At 37.2% G+C, this 27903-nt stretch overlaps 1 protein-coding gene across 19 annotated transcripts in view; it reads left to right on the plus strand.

Moving 5' to 3' along the window:
- Positions 1-308: 308 nt before the first annotated feature.
- The window catches only part of MFF (mitochondrial fission factor), a 33372-nt gene continuing 5777 nt past the window's right edge, over positions 309-27903 (plus strand). The window contains exons 1-9 of one of the 19 annotated variants that reach the window (XM_023193809.1): positions 309-584; positions 3888-3999; positions 5952-6172; positions 7424-7593; positions 15357-15445; positions 17819-17893; positions 22324-22482; positions 26035-26067; positions 27617-27676. In XM_023193809.1, the coding sequence (XP_023049577.1) occupies positions 5992-6172; positions 7424-7593; positions 15357-15445; positions 17819-17893; positions 22324-22482; positions 26035-26067; positions 27617-27676 (767 nt within the window). In that variant the 5' untranslated portion in view covers positions 309-584; positions 3888-3999; positions 5952-5991. Of the gene's footprint in view, positions 585-3887; positions 4000-5567; positions 5572-5951; positions 6173-7423; positions 7594-15356; positions 15446-17818; positions 17894-22323; positions 22483-26034; positions 26068-27616; positions 27677-27903 lie in introns of those variants that run through there. The other 18 variants (XM_023193818.1, XM_023193812.1, XM_023193819.1 and 15 more) reach the window with 18 other exon arrangements.

The raw sequence follows: 27903 nt of genomic DNA on the forward strand, positions 1-27903 counted from the left end.
CTGTGAAACCTAACTTTCCCTCTCCCGGAATTCTCATGGAAGACCAGGTCTGATCATCTGAGGGCTTAAGAAGCATCAAATTGGAATGCATGGAATCACCCGCGGAGCTGATTTACATATGAGGATTCCTAAGCCTCACAGCACAGAAATTTTGATGCTGATGGTCCTGAAATAGTTATTTTAATTGGCTACCGAAAGTTTACCTTGCAAACACCAGGTTCTTAAAGATTACAAAATCTAATAAAGCCGAAGTGTGAATTAAACTTAACCGCAAGAGGCGTCACCTGCTGTCAGCCCACAAAAAAGATGTCTGCGCATCGCTTACCGTGGACCCGTTCCAGTGCGTGGGCCGCACGTCCGCCCTTTCCGCGTCACATGACCACGAACACTCTTCCGCTACGGCTCCCTGAAGGGGCCAGCCAGGGCTTTTCGCGCTTCTGCCCTGGCCCTCTGCGGGCCGCTCCGCCGGTGCTGTTCCTGGGCGCCTCCGTGCTCTCGGCCAACCGCCTCTGAGAGCGCCCACTCGAGCGTCCCGGGAGCCGGAGGGCGGCGGTCCTCGCCGGGACCCTCCTGTGGGCCCAGGGGTGAGTGCTGACCTCTTCGCGACCCGCCGCCCGAGCTGGCTGCCAGGCCTAGCGCCGCCGCCGAGACCCTCTGGCCAACAGAGGGATCCGCGGTGGCCCGGCCCCCCCGGTAGTGTCTCTCTGACCCGAGTCCCGTCCCCAGGCCTCTTGCCTTCAACCTTGATCTTTCCTCCTCCCCGGGACCTCGAGTCCCCGAGGAGAGCGAGGGAGAGAAGCGCCTTCTGCAGGTGTTTTTGGGCGAACCTCTTCACCCTGTGTGGTTCGGCGTCTCCTTTTGTGGATGAATCGGACTTTTCCGACTAGAAAATGGGGTTTTGGGAAGCAGCGGGAGTCCCGTGAGCGTGAACGCCGGGCTTTGTAAATCTTCACTCATCCTTCCCTGCCAAGTCCCTGACACCTTACAGGATGACCTTAAATCTGCCCTGTTTAAAAGGAGGTTTTTGTGGTGTTTTGTGGCAAGTACATGTTGGAAAAGAAGGGCCTTGTTGGAAGCCCAGGTTGTGGCATCGCGGGTGGCTGCGGGCCACCCTGCCCGGCTCTGAGCATCCTTGCTCGCAGATGTGGCTGCAGGCTGTAGCTCTCAGGTTTCCTTCCAGGAGCTGGGAAGCCGGAGGAAAGCTGCGGTTCCTGTTCCGCCGGGCTTCTGACCTTCCTCTGCAGGACGTGTGCTATTATTATTATTATTACCGTAAAAGAACACCCCTGTCTACGTCCCACAGAGTTAGAAGCAAAGGGCATTCTCGAGGGAAGAGCACCCTTTCAAAAGTGACATGTTTTCATTGGAGAAGATTAAAGGGGAAAAAAAAAAAAAAGCTTTCTGGCCCTTCTGCCCAAATATAGAACCATTTGTATTCAGGCCTCTCATCCACCGAGAGACTTAGAATGATCACGAATGTTTTCTCTCTCTGCGTGAAAAACATTTTTTCTGCCTCAATTCCGTTGGCTAATGAGATTCCCAAAAGAAAAACCCTTAGGAAAATTAGGACGATTTAGTTATACTTAGTAGTCTTCCCATGCAATTAAATTGCTTGGGGGACCTGCTATCTTTTGGTTTCAAAGGCTTGTATATTGGTTTTGCTGTTCTTTCCAAAAGGAAATTGTGTTCTGTCCCTTCCTGTGTGATAGAGCTGCCTCCTTTCAGAATTACAAAGTTTGGTCCTCGCTCGCCTCTCTTCTGGTGTTGAAACTTTTCTGTGGATTCATAACCTTATTTTAAAGTTCATTAATATATAGTTTTCAAAGTTTGCAGTGACTTTTTAAATATAGTTTCTTTGAAAGAGAACTGAAACACGGTGTGCAGAGTGGCCCATCTATGTGAACTAGGGCCACACAGTAGGTGGTGAAGAACTGGAGGGGTTTTTTTGTTTTTGTTTTAGTTTGTTTGTATGTTTATCTCTGAGAAGTATATAAACATTTGCAACCACAGTCAGTTTGCCTCAAGTTGTTGCAGTTACTTCCTAGGCTTTCTGGGTTCCAGTGTTCTAATACAGAAAATGAGAAAGTTGGGCTAGACTCATTGTGCCCCAAAATTGGTACACTTTCCACTAGTGACATGACTTGACTCTAGGTGGTATGTGGATGAGGATTTTTTTGTAATAGGATGTCTTTGCAATCTGTATTTATACATGTACAGCCATGGTTTAAGGTAGTGATACAAAATTTTCTTTTACAATACTTTTTTGATTTTAAAAAGTCGAGTTAAAAAATTAACTGTAGCAAAAAGTTAATGTACTCTGTGAATATGGGAAAAAGAAAAAAACCATGAAATTTGTCTAGTTAGTTATTGGTGTTTGGGAACCACTGGGCTTAGAAAGTAGAAATCTGAAATCATCTGTGATTCTAAGAGAGATTTTGCCGTCTTTGTTATATAACAGAATCACGTACTGGTTGCCTACTGGATTCTAAGTTACAAAACTTCTGGAATTAACATATCAACACCAAATGATGAGAAGTTTATTTATTGCCAAAAGATATTATCAGAAATGCCACAGTCTAACGAGGGAGAAAAAATTAGATTTTGATTGGTTTTTAAGCAGAAAACCCAATAATTAGGATAGTACAGTGTTAAATTTTAGTAGAAAAGTTCCAGTTACTTTTTACATTTAAGTAGTTCAGCTACAGGAGAATTTGGCTTTTTCCAGAAGTTGGCATTTCAGTATCCACCTTTTTTTTCTAAGTCAATAGTTTTTCACAAACTTGGAGATTGTCGTAAGAAAAGATGCTGGTACAGAACGAAATATACTAGTGAGACCTATGAGACATACTACCAGAAAGTTCATAAGACTGAAATGCAATGAATGGACTGCAGAGAAAGTACCTTTCAAGGAGATACTGAGGTTCTAGCTACTTGCTTCTCGTTTATTATTATAAAACTTCAGTTTATAATGACCAAAGGCTATAATCTTTTTGAGGTAGCTCTTTTCAGTGTTAATTCTGAATATGAGCTTTTGCTATGCTTGAGATACACACAAGTATTAGAAGAGCATCTCATCTAGAATGATGTACAAAAATTGATTATAAAGGTTGCCTGTGGGAACCTGGGTGGTTAAAGATAGGATTGGAAGTGGGACACTTCCTTTTCTCTGTATAGCTTGTGTACTTTGTACCGAGTACATGAGTTACTGGTTTAAAATTTTAACATTGTAAGTGAATGAAAATTTAAACGGGTCGGGCATGGTGGCTCACACCTGTAATCCCAGCACTTTGGGAGACCAAGACAGGAGGATTTCTTGAGCCTAGAAGTTTGAGATCAGCCTGAGCAACGTAGTAAGACTGTGCCTCTATAAAAAATACAAAAATTGGCTGGGTGTGGTGGCATACGCCTCTAGTCCCAGCTATTCAGGAGGCTGAGGTAGGAAGATCACGTGAGCCCCTGAGATCAAGGCTTCAGTGAGCAGTGATTGCTCCATTGCAATCTGGCCTGGGTGACAAAAAAAAAAAAAATTTACAATGCATTTGTTCCTCTTTAACATATATGTGTACCTATGTGCATATATACACGTAAGTATTAGCTTCATTTAAACTTACATATTTTTCATCTGCCGCATTTCTAAACACAAATCAGAAATAATGCCAGAGCTAGTCTTCTATGTTGCGTTAACTAATGAATAGTCATAGGACCCCATCTGTGGAACTAAGATTGGTGGTAAGCTTCATTTTTTTTTCTTTCTTTCTTCTCTTACTGGTCTCTTGATGTCAGGTTGTACATCTCTGTGACTGTTACCATTTGGAGAATTTCCAATAATGAATCCCTAGTAGTGGTATCATCTAGTTTCTCAATTAGCCCCTGTTTTTCTTCCCCAGGGACAAAAGTGGCTCTCAATCCAGCACATGCACATTGAAGCAAGTTAAAGGATTTAATATGAAGCACAGAAGCAGATAGTGCCAAATAGCAAGCAGTAGTTGGTACACATTTGTGAGTAAAATTTGTCCCTTTTGGCTTACTTTCTTAGTCTTTAAATGGTCTGCATGCCAAATCCTTAAAGATCTATGTCCCCAGAGATTTTTTGTTAAAGAATAAAAGATGTGAGTTAGCAGTCAGAGTTAAACCAGTTGCTGGGGCTGAGTGTCCTGAGAACCTGTAAGAACTCTCCTAGGCATCTCAGTGAGGCGAGGGCTTAGGGTGGGGCTACATCTCCAGCATGGAGTTTAGGAAGTACCTTAGCCATGGTAAAGTCGTGTATACTGTATTTAACTTTTTATGCCCTTTATTTATATATAATGTCTTTGCGAAAAATTGAGTGTAATTTCCATTTGAAGTTTACCCTAAATTTTGAAGTTTATTTCTATTTAAAGAAACCATTAGACGTCACATTTGTAGGCTACCTCAGTTACATTTACTTTTTACCCTTTGTATTCCCTTCATGATTTCTTCATTTGAGTTTAGTCTTAAAAAAGGATTTTTCCCGTTTGGTGTATGATGATTAGAGGAGTTTTATGGCAGTATTTTTTTTTCTAGTCTGACTTCACATTTGTATATATATTGGATACACTTTCTCTGTATCCTGTTTGCAGAATCGTAAGACAGTGACTGCGCTTAAAACTGTCTTATGATTTTTGAGGTATAGAAAAACTCTTCTTAGGATAGATTTGAAAATTGGTTTCTCAAATCAAGCCTTAAGCCATGTTCAAATCCAAAAGTCATTTTAAGTAGATATTTACTTTTTTCATAGTTTTCCTACGAAATGAATTGTTGAAATACTGATTTTTATTCTTTCTTTTTTACAGCTGGAAAAACAGTGTCCATGTTATGTACACCTCCAAAAAAAGTTTAGATGTGTAGGGGAATTGTTGTGTAAACTGAACTACAGGGTAGCAGTATTTTAATAGCTATTATAGACATGTATTTACGGTATTAAAATGATTAAAAGAACAAGCAGTGACACACCACTAGGAAGGTCAGTGAAATTTTATTCAGTTGAGCTGGTGTTACAGGTTTGAGAGACAATGGCTTCAAAGCTTACTGCCGTAGGCTAACCATGCTCTTCTACATATTTATCAGCATTTGTATTGGCGGACACGTTCTTTCTACTGCATTAAAAAAAATACACATGTAAATATGATATTAAATACAAATTAATAGTGTAAAACTTTCAATTCCTCCAAAAATGAATACAAACATGAGGATTTATTATTACAAATTCTAAATTTGGTATTCATTGCATCTCAGTCATTAAGAGAAGTTTTAATTTGTATGATATGATTTTCAGGGAGTTGCATCTTCTTTTTTAGTAAATTCAGAGTTAATTTTATGCATCTGTCATTTAAAGGTTTTGAATAACCGATGCATTTGTCATTTAAAGGTTTTATGTTTTCATGCATGACAGTAATTTTTAATTTTATATTTTTAAAGTCCAAGCAGCTTTCCCTCAAATTGATGAGGAAATTTAAGTTTAAATTTTATCGCAGGCATTTTTTTTAGTTACAAGCAGCATGCGTATTTATTTATGCAGAGAGAGTGTGTGTATGTATCTGTATGTACACATTTGTGTTGTAATTCTATAATAATGTTAAAAATTTGTTCCTAAGCAATATCAAGGTACAATTTCAGCTGATAAGTAAGAAGGCACTTTGTTGAGGAAATCATTTTCTTTCATCCTTTATTTTTGCTTTGTATGTGTTCAGTACTTGCAAATGAGAAGCTTCCTTTCCTCAAGGTACAGTTTCAGCTGATAAGTAAGAAGGCATTTTGTTGAGGAAATCATTTTCTTTCATCTTTTATTTTTGCTTTGCGTGTGTTCAGTACTTGCAAATGAGAAGTTTCCTTTCTCTCTTTCTATAAGGTATTGTCTTCTAACTTCGCTGCTCTACTTAGAGGAGACTGACATTTTAACAGTCAGCCCTGTCTTTTAAATTTTTCTCCCACAGGGTGAGTGGGGCAACATTTCCTTCTCCTACTGCTGCTGAGATGGCAGAAATTAGTCGAATTCAGTACGAAATGGAATATACTGAAGGCATTAGTCAGCGAATGAGGGTCCCAGAAAAGTTAAAAGTAGCACCACCAAACGCTGACCTGGAACAAGGATTCCAAGAAGGAGTTCCAAATGCTAGTGTGATAATGCAAGTTCCGGAGAGGATTGTTGTGGCAGGTATTTCACCTTTACTTAGAAGGTTGCCTGTTAAATCTTTGTTTTGTATGTTTCTATGAAAACCTGAGTTTTTCTAAATGTTATTTAGAAAAGGAGTTGGAAAATGCAACTTTATGCTTTTGAAATTTCCATTCATTATTATAGTCTGAATTTCACACAGTATTTTTTAGTAATTCAACTAATTATTGAGGTTTTACACACATAAAATGTATACATTTCTAAATGTGTACTTGATGAGTTTTGACAAAAGTAAACACCCATATAACCACCACCACAGTCCAAATAGAGACCATTTTTGTTACTCTACAGGGTTCCCTTTTGTCTCTTTCTCACTCAGTCCCTTCCCCTCAACTCTCGGCAACCATAGTCTCCTTTCTATAGCCAGAGACTAGATTTGTCTTTCCCAGAGTTTCATGTAAATAGAATCATAGAGTATATACTCTTATCTGGCTTCTTTTGTTAAGTGTAATGTTTTTGAGATTCTTTCTGTTGTTGCATATATCAGTTGTTCATTCCATTTTATTACTGAGTAATATTTCAGTTTGGATACACCATACTTTGTTTCTCCATTCATCTTCATTCATTGATTGCTTTTTGTTTGAAGCTGTTAGGATTAAAGCCACTGTGAATATTCAGGTTCAAGTCTTTGTGAGGACATATGTTTTCGTATCTTTAGGAGTGAAATTGCTGGTTTATGTACTACAAGTTATTTTAAACTTTGAAAGACTGCTAAACTATTTTCCAAATTCTAGTACGGTGTTGCATTCCATCAGTGATGTATGAGTTTCAGTTGCTCCACGTCCTTGCCAACATTTTGTATTGTCAGTCTTTTTAATTTTAGCTGTTTGAGTGGGTGTGCAGTGCCATCTCGTGATTTTAATTCTATTTCCCTGATTATTAATAATTTTGAACATCTGCTCGTGCTTTTTGGCCATTTATATATATTCGTTGTGAAGTGTTTATTCAAATGTTTTGTCAGTTTAAAAAATTGGGTGTTGTAAGAGTTTTATATATTCTAAATACCAGTTTTTTTGGTTATATATCATGCATTGCATAATTTCTTATTTCTGTACCACAGTGATAAATATTAGTGAAATGTCAGTATGCTGGAAGCATATTTTGAAAGAAACTAATGCTCATTGGGAGGTATAATTCAAAAGCAGAAGAAGGTAAATACATTTTAACAAAAAACACTGTCTTTTTAAAAAACCTCCCGCTTTTCTCTTCTTTGTCTATTTTCTTAACTCCTAGGAAATAATGAAGATGTTTCATTTTCAAGACCAGCAGATCTTGACCTTATTCAGTCAACTCCCTTTAAACCCCTGGCACTAAAAACACCACCTCGTGTACTTACGCTAAGTGAAAGACCACTAGATTTTCTGGATTTAGAAAGACCTCCTACAACCCCTCAAAATGAAGAAGTAAGTAGAACTTTAATATCACCAGAATTTGAAATAATGTAAACAAAGGTAAAAGAGAAGAGTGAAGAGGCTTTATCATATTCTTAGCAATATGTCGTGAAAGCTTTCCATATGGAACATTACTAATAATTCTAATTTGCAAATGTGCCAGATAAGTTATTATGCTATTTTTAAAATTTGAATGTTATGTTTTAGGAAAATGTAAATTTTGTGGAAGGTATTATTAAGTTCCTGTGGTTTGAAGAAAGAGCCTTTATGGGTAGGTGTTACTTGTTAAATAATAAGAAAAAGTTGGGAGTTTAGCAATAAAAAGTAAATGTATCACTTTGTTATAAAATCAGTCTAGCAAACATGGCAAAGAAAGCCCTTTTTCCCTTGACACTACCCATTCTCGCTTCTTGATTAAAAGTTTCTGCTGAGTTAGCTCCTATACTGCATTACATTAATATGCCAGTTGACCTAAATGTAGCAGTGTAGACTAACAAGGTGTTAGTAGCAGAGTTCAAATCCTGCCTTTGCCATTGACTTACAGCTAAGCTTTGAAGCTTCTTTGCTGTGATGATTTCTGGAGTTGCATCTTTTTCATATACCTTCTGAACTGCTAACATGTTGTCATGAAGCTAGTACAAGACAATGTACAAACATATGTTTTTATTAATGATGGGATTGCTTGTGTCTGGTTTCATTTTGCATGTAGTCCTTTCCAAAGAGGGTAAAGCCCGCATACTGTCTAGGGCAATGCAATTTGCTAGGACTACGTTCTTAGATTATAAGTTTCTGCTGAGATAATTGAGGTAATATGCGCACAGTTTGGATATTGTAGGTATTTGGTGAAAAGCAATAATCTGAGACTTTACATGACAGAAAGGCGCTAAGACGCTTGGAGAATTGTATTATTTAACAAACATTTTTTAACTTTTATCTCTGAGATACTATATGCAGTATAAGAATTAATGAGACGTAGTTCCTGCATTCAAAAAGTTTGCTGTCTGTCTGGTTTCAGCAGGACGATAATATGAGTGAGGAAAAGACATCAACACACACAGAAGATACAAAATTCTTTAATAGCAGAAAATAATGAAAGTTACCAAGATGGTTACATAAAACAAAAGTATCCAGTGTGCTCTCACTTTGAGGCCCAGCTTTCTAACTCCCCAGAGTTCCTTGGGAATTATACCTGTGAAAATAATTGTCTTCCAGTGAGGTTTTTGCCAGGAAAGAAATGTTCTTTATTGTATTCTTTGGGTTTTTCTTTTGATCTTTCTGCTGCTCCTAACTGATTGAAAGCAACCCAAGCAATTCCCTGAGTGATTATTTTAAGAGTGAGTGAAGAAAGTTTGCCGGGATTTCCCTCAGTAGACCCAGGCTTTAGTCCCAGCTACTCGGGAGGCTGAGGCAGGAGAATGGCGTAAACCCGGGAGGCGGAGCTTGCAGTGAGCTGAGATCCGGCCACTGCACTCCAGCCTGGGCGATAGAGCGAGACTCCGTCTCAAAACAAACAAACAAACAAAAAGACTCTACAGGGTTCATTCCTGCATTAATTGTGATACTTAGTCAAATGTGATAGATGCCCAGAGTCTATAACACTGGGGTAAAAAAGTTTGTGTGAGAATTAGACCTAACTTGGAAGACCTACTTGGCCATTTACTAACCACATAACTTTTGGCAAGTTATTTAACAGTTCTAGGGCTTATCTCTGAAATAAAGATAAGAATAATGCCAAGTGCTTAAGATTATTGTGAGAATTAAATGTAATAATGCGTGTAAGGACATGTTCTAATTCATGTTAAAAGCTCAATATGTATAAATGTTATTGTTAGGAAAGAGTTAAAATCCTGTGGCAGGACCCAGATCCTGAAATGAAAGACGAGTTTTTGAGATTAATACCGTCTGCCTATTGAAAGCAAAGATGATGGTTTGAACTTAAGTTTATACAAGCTTATAGAAGGGTCCAGTAGCCTTCAACAAGCATTCAACTACCGTGAGCGAGGGAGGAAGGGGTAAGGGAGCCAGGGTTCTAGTAGCTTCTAGAAATTGACTGAAATAGAGAAGCAATAAGACCCTGAGTGCTGATAACATTGATGATCCATTCGGGTGTTACTCAGAGTCTATAAAGTGAGATCCCCAGAACATTTGCTCTGTAGTAATCATTCTGCAGTAGTTGCAAGGGTTTCTTTACTTCAGCACTATTGGCATTTTAGACTGGAAAATTCCTTGTGGTGAGAGCCATCTTTTTGCACTGTAGAATGTTTGCAACATTTGTGGTATCTATCTACAAGATGGCATTACCATCTTCCAAGTCATGATATCCAAAAATGTTTGTAATAGCGAAAAGGTGGAAGCAACTAAAATGTCCATCAGCTGATGAATGGATAAGCAAAACATGATCTAGCCATATAGTAACTCTTATTCAGCCATTAAAAAAATGAGGTACTGGCCGGGTGCGGTGGCCGATGCCTGCAATCCCAGCACTTTGGGAGGCTGAGGCAGGCAGATCATTTGAGATCAGGAGTTTAAGACCAGCCTGGCCAACATGGTGAGACCCTACTAAAACTATAGAAATTAGCCGAGCATGGTGGTGTGGACGCCTGTAATCCCAGCTACTCCGGAGGCAGAGGCAGGAAAATCACTTGAACCCGGGAGGCGGAGGTAGCAGTGAGCTGAGATTGCACCACTGCACTCCAGCCTGGGCAACAGAGCCAGACTCTGTCTCCAAAAAAAAAAAAAAAAGGTACTGATACATGCCACAACTTGGATGAACCTTGAAAACATGTAAAGTTTAGGAAGCCAGACAGCAAAGGCCATATATTGCATTTTTCTACTTACATGAAATATCCAGAGTGGCCAAATGAATGAAGACAGGATACAGATCAGTAGTTGCTGGGGGGTTAGAGGAAAGGGGAATTGAGAGTGACTGCTTAATCAGTATGGGGTTTCCTTTGGGCTGATGAAAATATTCTGGAACTAGATAGTGGTAATGATTACACAACATAGTGAGTGTACTAAATGCCACTGAATTATATACTTCAAAATGGTTAAAATTGTATATCTTATGTGTGTTTTACCACAATAAAAAAGAAAATACCTCCAGACATTGCCAGATGTTCTCTACAGGGCAAGATCACCCCCTGCTGAAAACCACTGACCTATCTCAAGAAAGGAGACTACCAGAAGAAGGCTTATGAGGAAGCCTATAAAATTGGCTGAAAGCCTGATTGATGTAAGGGGTAAATTTGTAGAAAGCAATTTTACTTGAGTTCTTAAACTGGCTTAAAGAATCTGGGTGAGCTCTTGAGGAGGGCTTAAAATATAACATAAATAATCGCTTAGCTTAAAGAGGGTATAAAAATCTGGAGGCTTGGCTGGAAGAGAGGAAGTTGACAAACCCTTCCAATATGCCTGATCTCCACCAATGTTTGGAAATCAACTAACAAAGCAACTGTGCGTGATCTGGGCGTGAAATACAAAATGCCCAAGTCATGACAGTTTTTAGTGTCAAAGAGACTGGGCCGTGTGAATGAGGAGAAAGAAGCTGTGACACTGACATTACCACCTCTTCTCATCAAGGAATCCAAACGGGAGCCAGTGGGGAAGGATCTTCCAGAGAACAAGAAGGAAGAACTATACAGAAAGAGTTGGAAATGCTGCCTGTAAGAAGATTTGATGCAGCCTTGAACAATGTGACCAAGTCAAAGATGTGCACTCTGCCATTACATCCTATCAATCAAGCCATGATGTGCTTTGAAAAAATCAGCTACAATAAACCCTAAAAACTTTGTGAGAAGTCCATTGAAGTTGGAGGAAAAAAACAGACTGGACTAAAGATAGAGAGTAAAAGCTTTTGCCCAAGTTGGCATCTCTTACTTCAAAGAGGAGAAGTATGAGAATACTATTCATTTCTATAATAAACCTTTGGAAGAGCACTGAACCGCAGATATACAAGAACTGTCAATAGTTAGGAATTAATCTGGAAGGAGCAAAGTCAATTGGCATATATAAACCCTGACCTGATTTTGGAAGAGTAAAGGCATTGAGTGGTTTCAGAAATGAAACTATCTCCAAGCCATGCCAGGTTTATACAGAAGCCATCAAATGGCATCCACAGGATGCCAAATTCTACAGCAGTTATGTCCCAAATGTACAGCCAGAGCTCAAGGAGTAGAAGAAATATCCAGCTAGATTCACCCTTAACACAGATTATACTTAGAAAGCAGCAATCTTAGAATCTGAAGGATAACACAAAAGCCATGAATGTCTAGCAGAAGGCCCTAGACCTGTGATTCTACTGTAAAGAAGTAGCAGATGGTTATTGGTGCCCGGTTCAGTTGGTATGACAACACTAAGGATGTGAAGCAAAAAACCATAGCTAAATGGCATATCCTGAAACAAATGCAGAAGGGCTCCCAGGGACTCAGTAAATATTTTAAAAGGGTCCTGTGGGAGCTTGGAAAATCAAGAACTTCATGAATATGGGTCTGATCACAGTTTGGTGATGGTTTCTTGAGCTCTTTTTCCTTCCTCGTTACTTCTGGAAAGAGGAGCTGGGACTGCAATGAGCAGAATGGAACAAAAGTCTGGAGAGAAAAGGAAAAGCTGAATTGTATATATGTATACACGTTCCTGCATGGAAAATTCAGAGATGTGCACTCACAGTCTTTGTACAGATACAGTTTCACGGCCCTCTTACCACAAGCATGGTCTCGTCACTCCTGACAAATTGGGCCATGTGTCCTTCCCATAACCCGCAGTCACTGGCTAACTGTTCTCCCTGTGATTCATGATGTTAAATTTTGGACACTGAACATGTTGGGGAGGGAAGATATTTATCCCAACTGTTCAGTCTACATTGTTCATTTGTACCTTTCCCCCTTCTGCATAAAAATCTCACAGAAAATGGGGATGAGTATAGAGGAAAACCACTAAGGCTCTGAGTAGATTCCTGAAGAAGAGATGGGCTTTGAACAGATTGAGAGAATCGGCCATCAAAAAACCTAGAGGACATTTACTTGGACAATCAAATTTAACTTGGGGTATAAGCATATTAAAGGAGAATTGTATGCATGCATGCAGAGTGTCTAGTGCTATATGTTATATAACTATGTAGCATTAGACCCTGTGACCCAACTTCCAGGAAGCTGCTTGAACCTAGGAAACTCTTTCTCAGCCTCAGGGATGAATAAAAGTAAGTGCATAATCAATGAAGGATGATTCTGAAAGACATTTTAAAATTTTCCATTGAGGCCAGGCACAGTGACTCACACTTGTAATCCCAGCACTTTGGGAGGCCAAAGTGGGTGGATCTTTTGAGGTCAAGAGTTTAAGACCAGCCTGGCCAACATGGTGAAACCCCGTCTCTACCAAAAAATACAAAAATTAGCTGGTCATGGTGGTATGTACCTGTAATCTCAGCTACTCAGGAGGCTGAGGCATGAAAGTCTCTTGAACCCAGGAGGCAGAGGTTGCAGTAAGCCAAGATCATGCCACTGCACTCCATCCTGGGCAACACAGTAAGACCCTATCTAAAAAAAAAAAAAAAATCTCAGATTGAAACAAAACAAACATCCAGACCGGGCATGGTGACTCACACCTGTAATCCCACTACTTTGGGAGGCCAAGGTGGATGGATCACGTGAGGTTAGGAGTTTAAGACCAGCCTGGCCAATGTGGTGAAACCCCATTTCTACTAAAAATGCAAAAATTATCTGGACGAGATGGCATGCACCTGCAATCCCAGCTACTCGGGAGGCTGAGGCATGAGAATTGCTTGAACCCGGGAGGTGGAGGTTGCAGTGAGCTGAAATAGCACCATTGCACTCCAGCCTGGGGAAAGAGTGACATTGTCTCAAAAAAAAAAAAAGAAGAAGAAGAAAAACATCCACCTGGGATTACAGGTGTGAGCCACCATGCCTGACCAAAAACATCAATAAATATTGATTAATATTTTGAAAATCTTAATTTTCAAGTCCTTTAATTCACATACTATTTGTTTTTTACTATAAAGTTTAATTGTTTTAAAACCATAATGTCAGCCAAGTGCAGTGGCTCACACCTGTAATCCCAGCACTTTGGGAGACTGAGGCAGGCGGATCATGAGATCAGGAGTTTGAGACGAGCCTGGCCAACGTGGTGAAACCCCGTCTCTACTGGAAATACAAAAATGAGCCAGGCGTGGTGGCGCACACCTGTAATCCCAGCTACTCTGGAGGCCGAGGCAGGAAGAATTGCTTGATCCTGCAAGGCAGAGTTTGCAGTGAGCCGAGATTGTGCCACTGCACTGCAGCCTGGGCGACAGAGTGAGACCCTATCTCAAAAAAAAAAAAAAAAACGCAAAATAAAGCCATAATGTTGCCATGGCTATTTTAGTTGGGGAGTTTTTGTTTGTTTTGTTTTTTTAATTATTTTTGTTGGGCGCAGTAGCTCACACCTGTAATCCCAACACTTTGGGAGGCCAAGATGGGCAGAACACTTGAGCTCGGAAGTTTAAGATCAGCCTGGGCAACATGGCAAAACCCCCATCTCTACAAAATACAAAAATTATCCAAGTGTGGTGATGTGTGCCTGTAGTCCCAGCTACTTGGGAGGCTGAAGTGGAAGGATCACTTGAGCCCAGGAGGCTGAGGCTGCAGTGAGCCATGAGCGTGCCACTGCACTCCAGCCTGGGTGACAGAGCAAGATCCTATCTCAAAAAAAAAAAAAAAAAAGGATTTTTAAATAAGCAGAAAAGTTAATGATTACCACTGTTCTAGTTATCCATTTCTATGTAACAAATCATCTTAAACTTAGTGGCTTAAAACAAACAAGCCTATGTTTTGCTCATGCATACTGTGGGTTAGGAATTTGCAGTTGCCATGAAGGGAAAAGCTTGTTTCTGTTCTTCAATGTCTGGAGCCTAAGCTAGAAAGTCTCAAAGGCTAAGGATAACTCAACAACTGGAGCTGCAGTTATCTGAAGGTTTGTTCACTCACATGTCACTTGGTACCAGCTGTTGTCTGGGACATCCATTAGGGTTGCTGGCAGGTGCACTTATACGTGGCCTCACTGTGTGGCTACTTGGCCTTCCTTGTGTCATGGTGCCATTCTTCGAAATATGAACAACCTGGGGAAAGAAAGGCAGAAGCTGTACTGTTATGACCTATCCTCAGAAGTCACTTTGCATCATTTCTGTAGGAGTCACCAGCCTTCTGAATTTCAAGGGAAAGAAACAGATCCTGTCTGTTAATGAAAGAAGGTCAAAGATACATTTTGTAAGAAGAGCATGTGGGATTAGAGATTGCAGCCATTCTGCAATGCCAAAACCATTAAGCTACATACTTTTTTAGTCTAGTTTTCAAATATTCAACCAAATCTTAATTTTTTATAACCCTAGAAGCCAGGAATGTTTGTTTATAATACAGATACTCTCCATTTCCTATATGTGCTTGTAAACACTTTTATAAATTATTCTTATGAATAAGTATACAGCATAAGATTAAACAAATAATAATAATCGTACCAAGTGATATTGATACTTAAAAAGAAACTAGAGTAGCATTCTTAAAGTAAATAGACATTCCTGTTTATCTGCATTATAGTAAGGGTGTATGTGGTTTTTTTTAAAAGCAAGTCTGTCAGTAATACACTGCCTGGCAGCAATTCTTGGTTGCCTTTTCTTAGTTCGTTGTAAATTTTTTGAGTAGCCTTGTATCGAGGTTCTTTTGATGCTAAGCAGCTACTAGGCTACTAAGAATATTTCTATTTCCTTCCCTTTCTTTGTGCCTTAACAGATCCGTGCAGTTGGCAGACTAAAAAGAGAGCGGTCTATGAGTGAGAATGCTGTTCGCCAAAATGGACAGCTGGTCAGAAATGATTCTCTGTGAGTAGAAGCACTAGCATTATATCTCCTTTGTAAGTTTTCTCAGGATATTTTGTGTACCCGTATTTTTCTAAATAATTACTTCCTGTAGTTTTTAAAATTTGTTTTACATCAAGTTTACATTTTTGTAATACTTTTTGTAGTCTTAAAATCTGGCCATTTTGTTGGTCCTGAGAATTTTTCAGTAACCTTATCCTTTCCTGTGTCGTGTGATTTGCTAATTAAGTTATCATAAGATGGTGAACTGGTCCTTTCCAGCTTTGTTTCTAATGAGCTGTGTCAAACAGTGTAGCAAGACAGGTAGAATTTTTTTCTTTCCAAAAGTATTTTTTAGCTTTCTCCTTTGTGATTCATTGAAGTTTTTGGTCCTTTTCATTTTCAAAAAATACAAGTGTGTTGTTTAAAAGACTAGTTGTTTAAACCTTTCTTTCTCATTTGGTTGTATTATCAAATTCTGATCTTAAAGCTACCACAAGGTCTATTAATGTTAGTGCTTTTTTACTTTTTTATTAAAACTAATGAGTTTTTACAAACAAAATGTTCCTTGAAAACTGGTCAGAATTTTAATCAGAAAGTCATTGTCAGTAGTGGCTTTTTAAATAGATTATATAAATTAACATTTCTTCCTCATTAATGTTTTGGCCAATTTTCATGAACTCATGAACCACCTGTGATGGCAAGCATCATGTTAGCTTCTGCAGAAACTGAAAGAATCAGGAGATGATACATCTCTTCTGAGAGCTTGCAAATCTAGGTAGAAGCAAAACATTTAATTTTATTTACAAAATAACTAGAGAACAATACAGTGATTTATATTATAGCATATTAATCTCTAGTTTGGACCTCTCTAAAGAGTATAGGGATACAGAAGGAGTTTTGATGGGGTAGGGTCATTGATATTCCAGATAGAGAGAGGATTCTTTTTTCAAATATTTTTATCCTTGCTTTGAAAGAGCAAAGTAGTTCTAACTTCTATATAAATTATTTGCTTGCCTTATGGAAATTCCATTCTCTTGTGTTAGGTGAAAAGAGAACTAAAACTGCTCTGATTTCTTGGAGAATATTGAAATATCTCTAAGGTAGTTAAAATTATTCTGTAAGACTGTGTAGGAAGACAGTGAGTTAAAATGAATATATATCTCCTTCAGGGAATGCTTGCTGCAAGATTCAGCCATTAGTAATAGAACATTTTTTATGGTTGTGTTTCCCTAGAGGTATCCGGTTGGCAGTGATGTCAGCAGGTCCACGAGTTCCATTTTTTCTAGACTATTTCCAAATGTATTACACAAACAGTAAAGAGGCTATATCATTTATGGCTAAGGTGGCTTCTTGATCTACTTTACAGAGTGATTAAACATACACTCAAGAGCTTTAATTATTTTCTTTTTGTAACATTATCCCAAGGCAACAAAGATTTCTAGTAAGCTTTTCCATTTTATAAAGATGTGGCTTACTCTTTAGGTTCTTAGCTACTTTGACATTTTATTTAATAAAATAAAAACAAGATTATTGTAATGTAGCACCACTTTTTTTTCTCCCGAAGTATGTATTATTGATAGCTGCATTCAACTGAAGAGAAAGGAAACCCCTTTATTATGTATGAAAACCAGTCCAGTGAAGTATGAGTTAGGGTAGATGATATAGATATTTTTGCATTTACCCGATAACATCAGTTCCTCGTAACAGAAAAGATTTACAGTGTTAACTAATACTTGATTTTCTTTTAAGTTGCTTTAATGACATTTTCTAAAATGCCATTTCAGTCTTTAATAAAACTGAGAATCTCATTTTTGGTAGTAAAAGTAATGAATCTTTATACATTTTCACAGTGAAACACTTAACATTGCTTAACCATATTTTTCGTTATGCTTGTTACCATGTTATAGATGTAATTTGTTAATAATGTAACTTTGTCCTTTCTTTCCCTACTGTTGTTAATTTTATACTTTACAATTCATCTTTAAGAATCTCCATCTTATATACTAACTTTAGAATTGTGTGTAACGAACATATTATTCAGTGTCATTAATGTAGTAAGGAAAAAACAATTGATATAATACCTCTATTAAAATAATTATTAAACTCTTATTATCTTTACCTACTTTAGTGTTTTCTTTGTAACATGAAATTGTTATGCATCAGAGTGCATGAAACTTTGCCTGTCTCCACTTTATTTTATTCCGTGGCTTTAAGAATAAAAGTGCGAACGGGTATGAGAGCAGGAGCCTTTGTTTTCTTAATTACTTTGAAGAGGCAATAAGATTATCGTCAGCTATTAGCACAAAAGTGAATTCTGAACAGTAAAATCAGATGTAGCTTTTTCTTTGTGTTATAAAAGCTGAATATGTAAAAGAAGCATAATTATTATTTAAGGTGGCACAGATCAGATTCTGCCCCAAGAAATAAAATTTCAAGGTTCCAGGCACCGATTTCTGCACCGGAGTACACGTAAGATTTTATCTGCTCTGCTTTTCACAAGTAGTTGTTTTGATTTTGAAGGATTATGTTAATACTAATCTATTGACCAGGTAATTGACATATGCTATCCTAATTATCTTCCTGTTTGGCTTTTTAGTACCTCTGTTTCACGATTTCTCAAACTGTCATTATATACTTTATTAAGGAAAAAAATAACTAGACCAACTAAAGGAAGTTGTATATGATTTTGCATGTGTTGGTGAAAGGAACATGGAATATGATACGCACATAAGGACCAAGCCTCCTTTTTTGTTTATTTTGCTTTGGTTGGCATAATAGTTCTCGACAGATTCAACTTCACCTGGTTCAGTGATCCCAATCTTTTTTTTTTTTTTTTTAATTTCAGCACACTGTCCTCCTCCTATCTTGTCCCTGAAGGAGAATGGAGAATAAGTGTGGTTTGTCATTTATTTTATAATCCCCTAGATTAAAATGATGCTTGGAAGCATTTTTTGCTATTATTAAACCCACTGTTTTTCCATGTGACAAAATAAGGTATGGGAATGACTCACTCATAGAGCAGAACAGTTTGGTATATAATACAAGAATCAATAGCTAATAGCGTTCTTAAGCAGCAGAAGAAACCACACCGATAGCCACCAGTTTTCCTCTACTCTGGTTCTATTATTATGCTTCGCGGAACTATTCAGTTGCCGTAGATAGTGGCAATATATTAAAATTTCCTCTCTATTTAAAATTCCAAGAGAAATTAATATATTTGTGTTTTGATGAAAATTTTTCTCTTTATTATTTTACCCTATTTTTTGGAAGAGTCTGATACCTCACTGAAGAGGTTAAAGTCACAGTTTGAGAAACATTATTCCTGTGAAAACTCAGAGAAAGAGGTACCTGACTCTGAACTTACTTTTAATAATGACGTAGTTATGCCAAGTAAATTTTTATTTCAATTTTAGTTCTGGCATTGGCTGATTTTTTTTTTTTTTTTGCTGTTTTATTTTGTTTGTTTTTTTGAGACGGAGTCTCACTGTGACTTCCAGACTGGAGTGCAGTGGCATGATCTCGGCTCACGGCAGCCTCCGGCCTCCTGGGTTCAAGCGATTGTCCTGCCCCAGTCTCCCAAGTAGCTGAGACTACAGGCACACACCACCATGCCTGACTAATTTTTGTATTTTTAGTAGAGACAGGGTTTCACCATATTGGCCAGGCTGGTCTAGAACTCCTGACCTCAAGTGATCTGCCCACCTTGGCCTCCCAAAGTGCTGGGATTATAGGCGTGAGCCACTGCGCCCAGCCCTGGTGTTGTTTACTTAACTCTTATGTAATAAGATTTCGTGTAAGCATGAGGTAGAGCTATTACTAATGAAGCATGGTAAACATCAGTGCTTTCTTCAAATTTTTCTAACCTTTTCTTTTAAAAAGGTAATGTTGGGACTTTGCTGTTTTATAATCTCACTGGAATCAGTTTATCAAAGAACATTTTTATTAAATTACTAATATATATAATGCCATTTACTTGATCTTCTCAGAGCCTTTGCAGTATGTTTACTTTTTTATTTTTCACAATAGTTCACTTGTCAAAACAGCAGAAACAGAAAGTCACTAAACCTTGGTTGGGTCCAAGAGTAGACGGAGGTGAAAGCACTGTTTCCCTCCACAGTTGATACCTGTGTAGTACATTTTAGCTCCTGTCAAACTGATTGCTAAAATGTAGCTTATTCTTTTTTGTTTTTACATTTATTTGTAAAAAAGACCAACGAGACTGCTTAAAGTTTTAAAAAGGAAAGAGAATTGCTAAATTATTTATTGCCTCTAATTACTGATGTAGTTTTGGCAATCTTATGGTGATTCATTTCGTCTGTAGATGGAATTATGTGTTATCAAACAAGGACATTTAATCTATACATACACTGGCAAAAGTAGTCATCAATTAAAAAAAGAATACTCCCAATTTTGTTTTTGCTGTTTATGGAGGATTGCCATACACATGAATGAAAAGCTAAATTTTTTACTAATCTTCGAAATGTTCATTTCTTTTGAGAAACAACTAGAACCTCAAGTTATGTTTTTGATGCTGGTTTTTGATGAAATAAATATCTTTACTAGTATTGATAAAAACTTAATTTCATCTTTTATCTTTCTACATAAGTATTTTTCATATTAAATTACAACTGAGGATCATGTAAGGTTTTTTCCCATTATATTCCAATTTCATGTGATCGTAAAATCGTAGAATTGAGAGAGATCTTATAGATTGTTTTAGAATCTACCCTTCCGCATTCCATCTTAGGAACTCTTCGCAGTTAATCTGAAGTAAGTTTATGTTTGACTATTTTATAAGATGACATCCTCATTTCCTATGTATGGACAGAAAATACTTGTACTTTTGCAGTTTAAGTAAACAATTCATTGTTGTTTGTTTCCAGCAAAAGGATTTCTTTTAGAGAAGTAACACTTCTAATTTTTAATGGACCAAAATCCATTAAGTTTTTTTCATGGATTTGAGTTTCGTTCATTCCTGCTGTTGCCCCAAGATTATAATTCCAAATATTGATTACTGGAGCCTTTAATATGTTAGTATGTAGCTAGTTTATTTATCAATACAGAATGATACACAAAGTGTTCAATTTAAACCCCCAAATGCAGAGGCAAAGTACTGATTAGTCCTTTAAAACTTGCTTAAGTGAATTTAGGCAGTTATGCTGACTGCTCTATCAAGAAGAGTGTCAGATGAATTGTTTGTTTATGTTGGTGCAGAACTGGCCATTTTTAATTCTCACAAGCAGTAAGAGCTTCAGGTTTTCACAGTGCTGCCTAAAGAGAATTCTGAGTGTAAGACTAACGTATAGTTTTGTTTCACAGATAGGATGGGTTTTTTTGTTTGTTTGTTTTTACCCTTCTGGAATGCCCGGTATGGGCTTTGCCAATTACCATGGATCAGTAGATAATAATTGGTTTATATGTATTCCCAGAGATTACCAGTCTCTGGATGGACATTTAAGGTCACTAGTCATGAGATTGCATCAGAAAATTTGAGTTTATCTTGACACCATTAGGCCTAAATCTTATGGTGAATCAGGCTTGATAGATTAGTTACTTTGTATGTTAAGATTTGGCTTAGATCTTCTAAGCAGTCTTTGAAAAACATGGTTTTCATATTATGGTACTTCTCTCTTTGGATCGCCAAGCCATTCAAAGTTATTCATAAAATTGTGGAGGAGATTTTGTTTTTTAATTTTCTGGGACTCTGGGAATAATATTAGATGACTGTAACTATCCTGTCAAAAATTATCCCAGTTATTTTGTAGTTTTCAAACAAATACATGCTGTTAGAAAAGATTACATAGTCAAAATAAGAGATTTTCTTTTTTCAATTGTTTACCATCTGCTTTGTTTTTATTCTTTTAGACGTAATACACATTGGATGACGTTTAGCCTGATGTTAGCTTTGCCTTGACGTTGAGAATGTTGAACCCTCATCCCACTGTCATAGTCCTCTTATTGTAACAAATTATCTGCCAAGTCCGTATGTCAGTTAAGTTAAATACCTCACATAATCATGCTGTAACATTAAATGGCTCCCTGAAAATACTGACACAGATCTTAAGAGTTTAGGTTAGAACCACAAGAACTGGTTCATTCAGCTTTCAGAAAGCACTGGCAGGGGAGCCAAATGAAATTATGAATCTCAGCCCACACATGAAAGAACGATTAAGATTATTGTCATTAAGAAACCCAGAAATGGTTACCGGCCATTGATAATTTAAGAAGTGTCCTTGCCTTCTTTCACTATATTCACAGATTTGGCAATATTTTTATGCTTTAGTCATTTAACTAGAAAACATATGCTTTCTATAACTAAACAATCAAAATGCTTTGTTACCATTTTCTAAGACGAATTCATCCTTAAATCAGTGTCATTTACTTGTCATAAACTTCAACTTGTTTCATTGGCTTTATGAAGTATTTGAAATGGTGTTTTTATGGAATCACTTTTGATTCATGTGTTTAAACTTTGACATCTGCATGTGAGAATTCCCTGTCCTACTCTTCTAATCATCCATAAGTTGACAGCAGTGTTGTTTCTTAGAAGTTTGGTTTATTGAATTGGAATATAAACACGAAGTAGAGAATGCTGCTTCTCCAATGGGAGGAGTTGAACACATTCATTGCTGTAGTTCTCTTCCCTCTCTACAGTTCTTTCATATTCAATTTATTTATTTTGATGTTTAGGGTTACAAAGTTATAATTGTTCCCTTATAGCTCGTTTTTGAAAACAATTCAAAATGTTTATTCTTTGACTGTTTTTTTTGGGGGAGAGTGAAGGGTGGGAAAGCGGGGCAAGAACACTAAGAAAATTAAGATAAAGACTGCTCAGCAGAAGTTTTATAAAAATCTGACTTGAGTGTTTTTCTCTTCATTTGCTGTGCTTGTGTAAACAGTGTGACACCATCGCCACAACAGGCTCGGGTCTGTCCTCCCCATATGTTACCTGAAGATGGAGCTAATCTTTCCTCTGCTCGTGGCATTTTGTCGCTTATCCAGTCTTCTACCCGTAGGGCATACCAGCAGATCTTGGATGTGCTGGATGAAAATCGCAGGTGATTGGCCATCCGTGACTCTTGCCAGCTTTGTTGCATAGTTTTTGGCCTCTTGTTTAGTGGACTGTGGTGTCTTTCTTTTCTGTTTTTACCTTCTAGCCTCTTTCTAAGATGCAATGATTTGAAACAGCTTGCTTTACTTTCTTTTAATTTGAAATTATTGTCCAAAATTCACATTTCATAAGATTACATTACCTTTCCTTCTGTCAGGGAGAGTATACGTAGAAAGTGTAGTGATTTTTTTCAAAGGCTTTTCTAGCCTGTTCTAAGTACTTGTTTCCACTTGGGGATATGCCAAGGGGTCCCGTTGGATTGAGTGTTGCACTGAACCTTACTAGTCCTCTTTAATTAATCTTGATGTAATCATTTATGCTACTTATATGATTGGATTAATAAAGCACATCTGAGGAGGTAATGTCAGTGCAGCTGCCAGGACACTTTTTTCCTTTCCTCCCAACTATGGATTTCTAGGCTTGTTTTGAAAATTCCAGGTGCTACCATCTTTTTGATAATACTGATATTTTTCAGTGTTGATAATTTATGTTACTTTTGAACATCTCCAGGTAAAATCATCAGTAGTAAACTTAGACTTATTCATAGAAATAATTTTTTTGCAGTTATTTCAAGTACTTTTTGTCCTCGCTTTATTACTACATAATGTTTTAAAGGAAATTCAGGGAGCTTTTTTGGCATACTGTGGGAAAGATAGAGTCAATTTCATTTCTACTCTGAACATTTATCTGGTGGCTTCTGGTAGTCAGGGTTTGAATTTTCATGATTATTTACTTGTTACTTTTTACATTTTGAAGGTTTCACAATAAATTAAGCTGGCCCTTCTAATAAATCCTGTTTCTTACCTTAGGAACGAATGTGACTTCTGGCTTGCACTGAACAAACTCTTTCTTGTTGAGTGCTTGTAGTCCTCACACAGGCCCTGGGTATGTCACCATACTTCACAAGCACTTGTCCATGCTACTTTTCCTTGTTGAATCCAGGGCCTTCAGGGCCTTCCCAGAGTTGACCTAGTGCTATGCATTTGGGCCCAAGGACTGAAAGCTGCACTGAAAAGAGCTTAAAAAGAAAGCTCATGGCATGAGGGTGTGGGGAGGGGAATTATATCTACATGTATATGTATAGATGTGTTTTGTTTGTTTGTTTTTCCCCAAGGGTTTAGACTCCCTTTTGTGCTTTTTGAAGCTTCAAAGACGTTCTTGGACTATTGGGAAGCTATAAGAAGCAGCAAGGTTCAGAACAAAAAGCATGGATTCAGGGAGTCAGTCAGAATTAACCCAGATCCACCCCAGTGCATAACTGCATAATGGCCTTGAACAAATTGCTTAGCTTCTTTTGGCCTCATTTTTGTCATCTGTTGAAAACTAGAGAGGAAGTATAACAATATCTACCTTTCTGAATTCTTGTGAGGATCTTCTCCCCTCCCCCACCCTTAATTATAATGGGATAATGGCCTCCAATTCTTTATTTAGTGTGGTAGGAGATCTTTCAAATGATATTGAATATAAAGTAGCTGGCACTTAAGAACTAATGTTTACAAGAGTCTGTTTTCTCTTCCCTCCTTAAAACACATTTATTGTCCATCAGCTAACTTGTTTAACTTTTTAATTACAGTAAGTCCTTAGTGGAGACCAGATTATTAGGTGCGAATATGTCATATCAAATGCTATTATATTTAAAATATCTGAATGAGAGAGATATTTCCAAATCTTGTATAAAAAGTAATAATAGCTAGATGGCAAAGTCACAGTACATTAAAATTATATGTCCCAAAAAAAATAAAAAAAGAAAAAAAAAATGATTCGTCTCAACCCCCACAGTCAGCATATACACAGTTCATTGCAGTCATGTGGAACTTATAAAAAGAATGGATTTTTTCCTCCATAATGGAAAAACATTGTGCCTCAGAGTCAAATGTATAAAATCAAAAATTGTGTTAGTATAAACTTTGTATTTTTTTTAATAATGAAAAATATTTTGGACTTTAAGTGAAATTTTATTTCACTTTTTTACATTGTGATGAATTGATAACTCTAAAATCCCTTTTCTGGGAAGGAGTTCTCTTTTCTCATTCATTTCAATAAGTTTTTAAAAGTTCATGAAGGAGTTATATTAATAATGCTTTGCTGCTAGGTCTGTAGCAGTAGTTGTTACCTCGGAGCCTGGAGGGGTAGATTCTCATCAGTCTAATTGATGCTTTCAGTATTGAAAGGATTTTTTTAAGTTGTATTCACTTAGGATCTCAGTGTTGAGCAAGATTTGGTCAGAATTTTAAGTGCCAAATCAGTTTTTGTTTCCTCTGTGAGAAGTATCCGGCATGACTTTTCAGATACAAGAAATAAGAATGTGAAATTTGGATAATGTTCTACTTGCATGATTATAAAATAATACTGCTTATAAAATTTTAAGTGCTTCTGTGTTCCTTGCTCTGTACATCATTTTTTCCTTTCTATTTTATTACTCTTGGCTATTATGCTAATGCAATACTTTATCTTTCGTCATATGCCATCACATTAGGTATGGTTAATTTAAGCTAGAACTATTTGGCAGAAAAAGAAAAACGCTTTCTGCTTGCTTTATCACTGTGAAATAATGCAGATTCACAATTCCTTGACTTAAGAACTATTTTCAGTTTACATTTTAAAGGACGCTGTCAAAAGGTTTATGTGCTATATATTTTTTTCTTACAAGCATGTAGATGATCTAAACCAAGCTCAACATGAAAACCAAGTTAAATCCTAGGTACATGTTAGAAAACTTTATTTACACAGGTCAGTGTTACGCATTTGGAAAACCGATATCTTGAAAATTTACCAAAACACCAGGTGTGTTATTTGCTCAGGTGCAGCAGAAATTAAAATACTGTTATGATTTGGTCCTTACCTGGTTAGAAAATGCCCGTCTCTCCCTACATCTGTTAGAGCTATGTGCCTCATTTTACAATGTCAAATATTAACATCTTAAAAAAGAAACTTAGTTCCTGTGTAAGAACATTATTTGAATATTGATAGATGAGTCATGCTTAGCTCTTATTTTTAGGAGGGGCTTGATTATTTTTGTACACTTTTTCCGTAACAGACTGTACCAGCTTTGAGTGAATAGAATAAGAAACCAATGTGTGAATAATTTATATTTTTGGCAAGTATCCCTATAAATATACAGCTTGGAAGACCTGGAAATCCAGAGTTGCAGTGGATACAATGTTTGTTATTTATAATTTTTCTCTTTTAAAAAAAAGTATAATTCCTGATTCCCAATTAAGCTGTTTATTTTCTGTAGCAGATTACATTTTTATAGCAAAGAAACACATATTCTGTTACGTCAGAGCATATTTACTCAAAGAACGTCAGTACACAAGTTAATGGTGGAGCTTGGTGGTAGCCTTGGATTTCTTTCCTTTTACCACTCTACAAAACATACTGTTGAAAAGATTTTATGTATTAAATCATACTTATCATAGAAAATGGTACTTGAATGAAGTTTCTAATTTTGCCAAATACCTGTCTAATTTACTTTTATATTATATGTGTCAATTGCCAGTGTGAGAAGACAAAATGAAATACGTTGTGAAAGGTAACTGTATTATTTTCTGGCTCTGCATTATAAAAGGGAAATCTCTGTGGTGGAATATGTTGAATATGACAGATCCATTTGAACATGCTGTGTGCAGTTTAAAAAGCTTTAAGAAGCACACAGCGATGGCTTCATCTAATTAACCATTTTCATGTTAGTGTAATTTAAGATTGTAGTTAAATAACAGGTTTCCTAATACCACAGAGTAAATATGTTAGTAAGATGAGATGAGTTAAAGACTTGTCTCAAGCGTATATGATTTCTCCATGTTTTTTAGCCAGTAAAATAAAAGTCAAACGTGTTTCCCCAAAAATTCTTTGAATCCCTTGTCATCTAGGCTCCAGAAATTTAAGCACTGCTAGTACCTTTAAGACATGTAGAAGTTAAACATTAGAATTTTCTTACATAAATTGAATTATCAGAAAATAATGATTTGTATTATAGTCGAAATTCCACAGCTGTGCCAACTTACAGAAAAAATTAGTGCATTTGGTATTAAACATTTACCATTATATAATTCAGTGTTGTCTTGATACTTAAATTCAAGCAAAACCAGATCAATTACTTAGAGAATTAGATATCCAAAATAGGATTTAATAATTCTTCGAATCTTTTTATGGATCCAATACTCCAGTCTCCTTTCTCTGCTTAGTAAATATTGCTGACTGTTTTAGGGGGAATTGACCAGTGAACAGGTAGAAGCTTTTGTTTTCTGATTTTAAAATATAAAACTCACTGGAAAGCTTACTGCTTATCAAGGTAGAAAGCTAACTCCTCTAGCGCCAAAGTGTATACTGAGAATGGGTGGAAATGCCCACCAGGTTTCCCAGCGCACCTTAGTCTTCATTGCCAGCGGCCCTGTATGTCACTCCTGGTTGTCTCAAGATCGGATTCAAATTGTGGATTGTGCTTCCTGTAATGTGCTCCAGCACATCTCCTGATCTTCTCAGCTTCAGAGTGGAGGCTTGCATTTTCACTCTGGAGAACTGAGAGTTTGAATGACACACAGCCGCAATGAGACATCAGGCACTACTCAGAATTAATAAGGTGGGAGGGAAGGAACTGTGGGAAATGGAGTTTCTTGAAATTTATGAATACAGTTTTTGAGATGGAGCTGTTGATGTCAGATGAGCAACCGTGGTCATACCGGTGCAGCTAACCAGGTCCTGATATGCTTTTAAAGGTGCTAGAGATTTTTTTTTTTCAACTAGAAGAAAGGAATTATACTTTTTAAACAGAGTTGTCTTCTGTCTTAAATTTCATAATGTAAAGCACCAAGAAAATTATTTTATATGTTGGTGCTATTTTGTCATGTAAATATAGATTCCCTTTGTTTCTTTGATCGATAGTAATGTTGAGTTTATGAAAATGATAAAATGGAGGACACATGAGACAAGGATTTTTTAAAGTGGTTGAGAGATATTATATTGTATTGAAATATACAATATAATCCTATTTGACATTTATTTGTCTTGTTTTTGCTTTTATTTTATTACTTCTCTGTTTCCTGATTCTGTCTTGTGCCTTCTCCCGCAAACACCTGCCTTAGACCTGTGTTGCGTGGTGGGTCTGCTGCCGCCACTTCTAATCCTCATCATGACAACGTCAGGTAAATTTTGAGACTTTGTAATTACCAGGGTAAATGGTTGGCGGAATTTGTGTGTTGCAGGGCATGATGCATGTCGTAGCCACGCCTGTGTTTGTAGCTGAACTTCTTTCTACAGCTTTCCTCGATGAGTACATCTTGCTTCTCTCTAAGAACAATGAATAGTCAGTCATGACATTTGGCCAATTAGTATGAGGGAAAATGTTTAATAATTATGGTACGATGTAAAC

This window comes from Piliocolobus tephrosceles, chromosome 11, assembly GCF_002776525.5.
Source record: "Piliocolobus tephrosceles isolate RC106 chromosome 11, ASM277652v3, whole genome shotgun sequence".
Lineage (NCBI taxonomy): Eukaryota > Metazoa > Chordata > Mammalia > Primates > Cercopithecidae > Piliocolobus > Piliocolobus tephrosceles.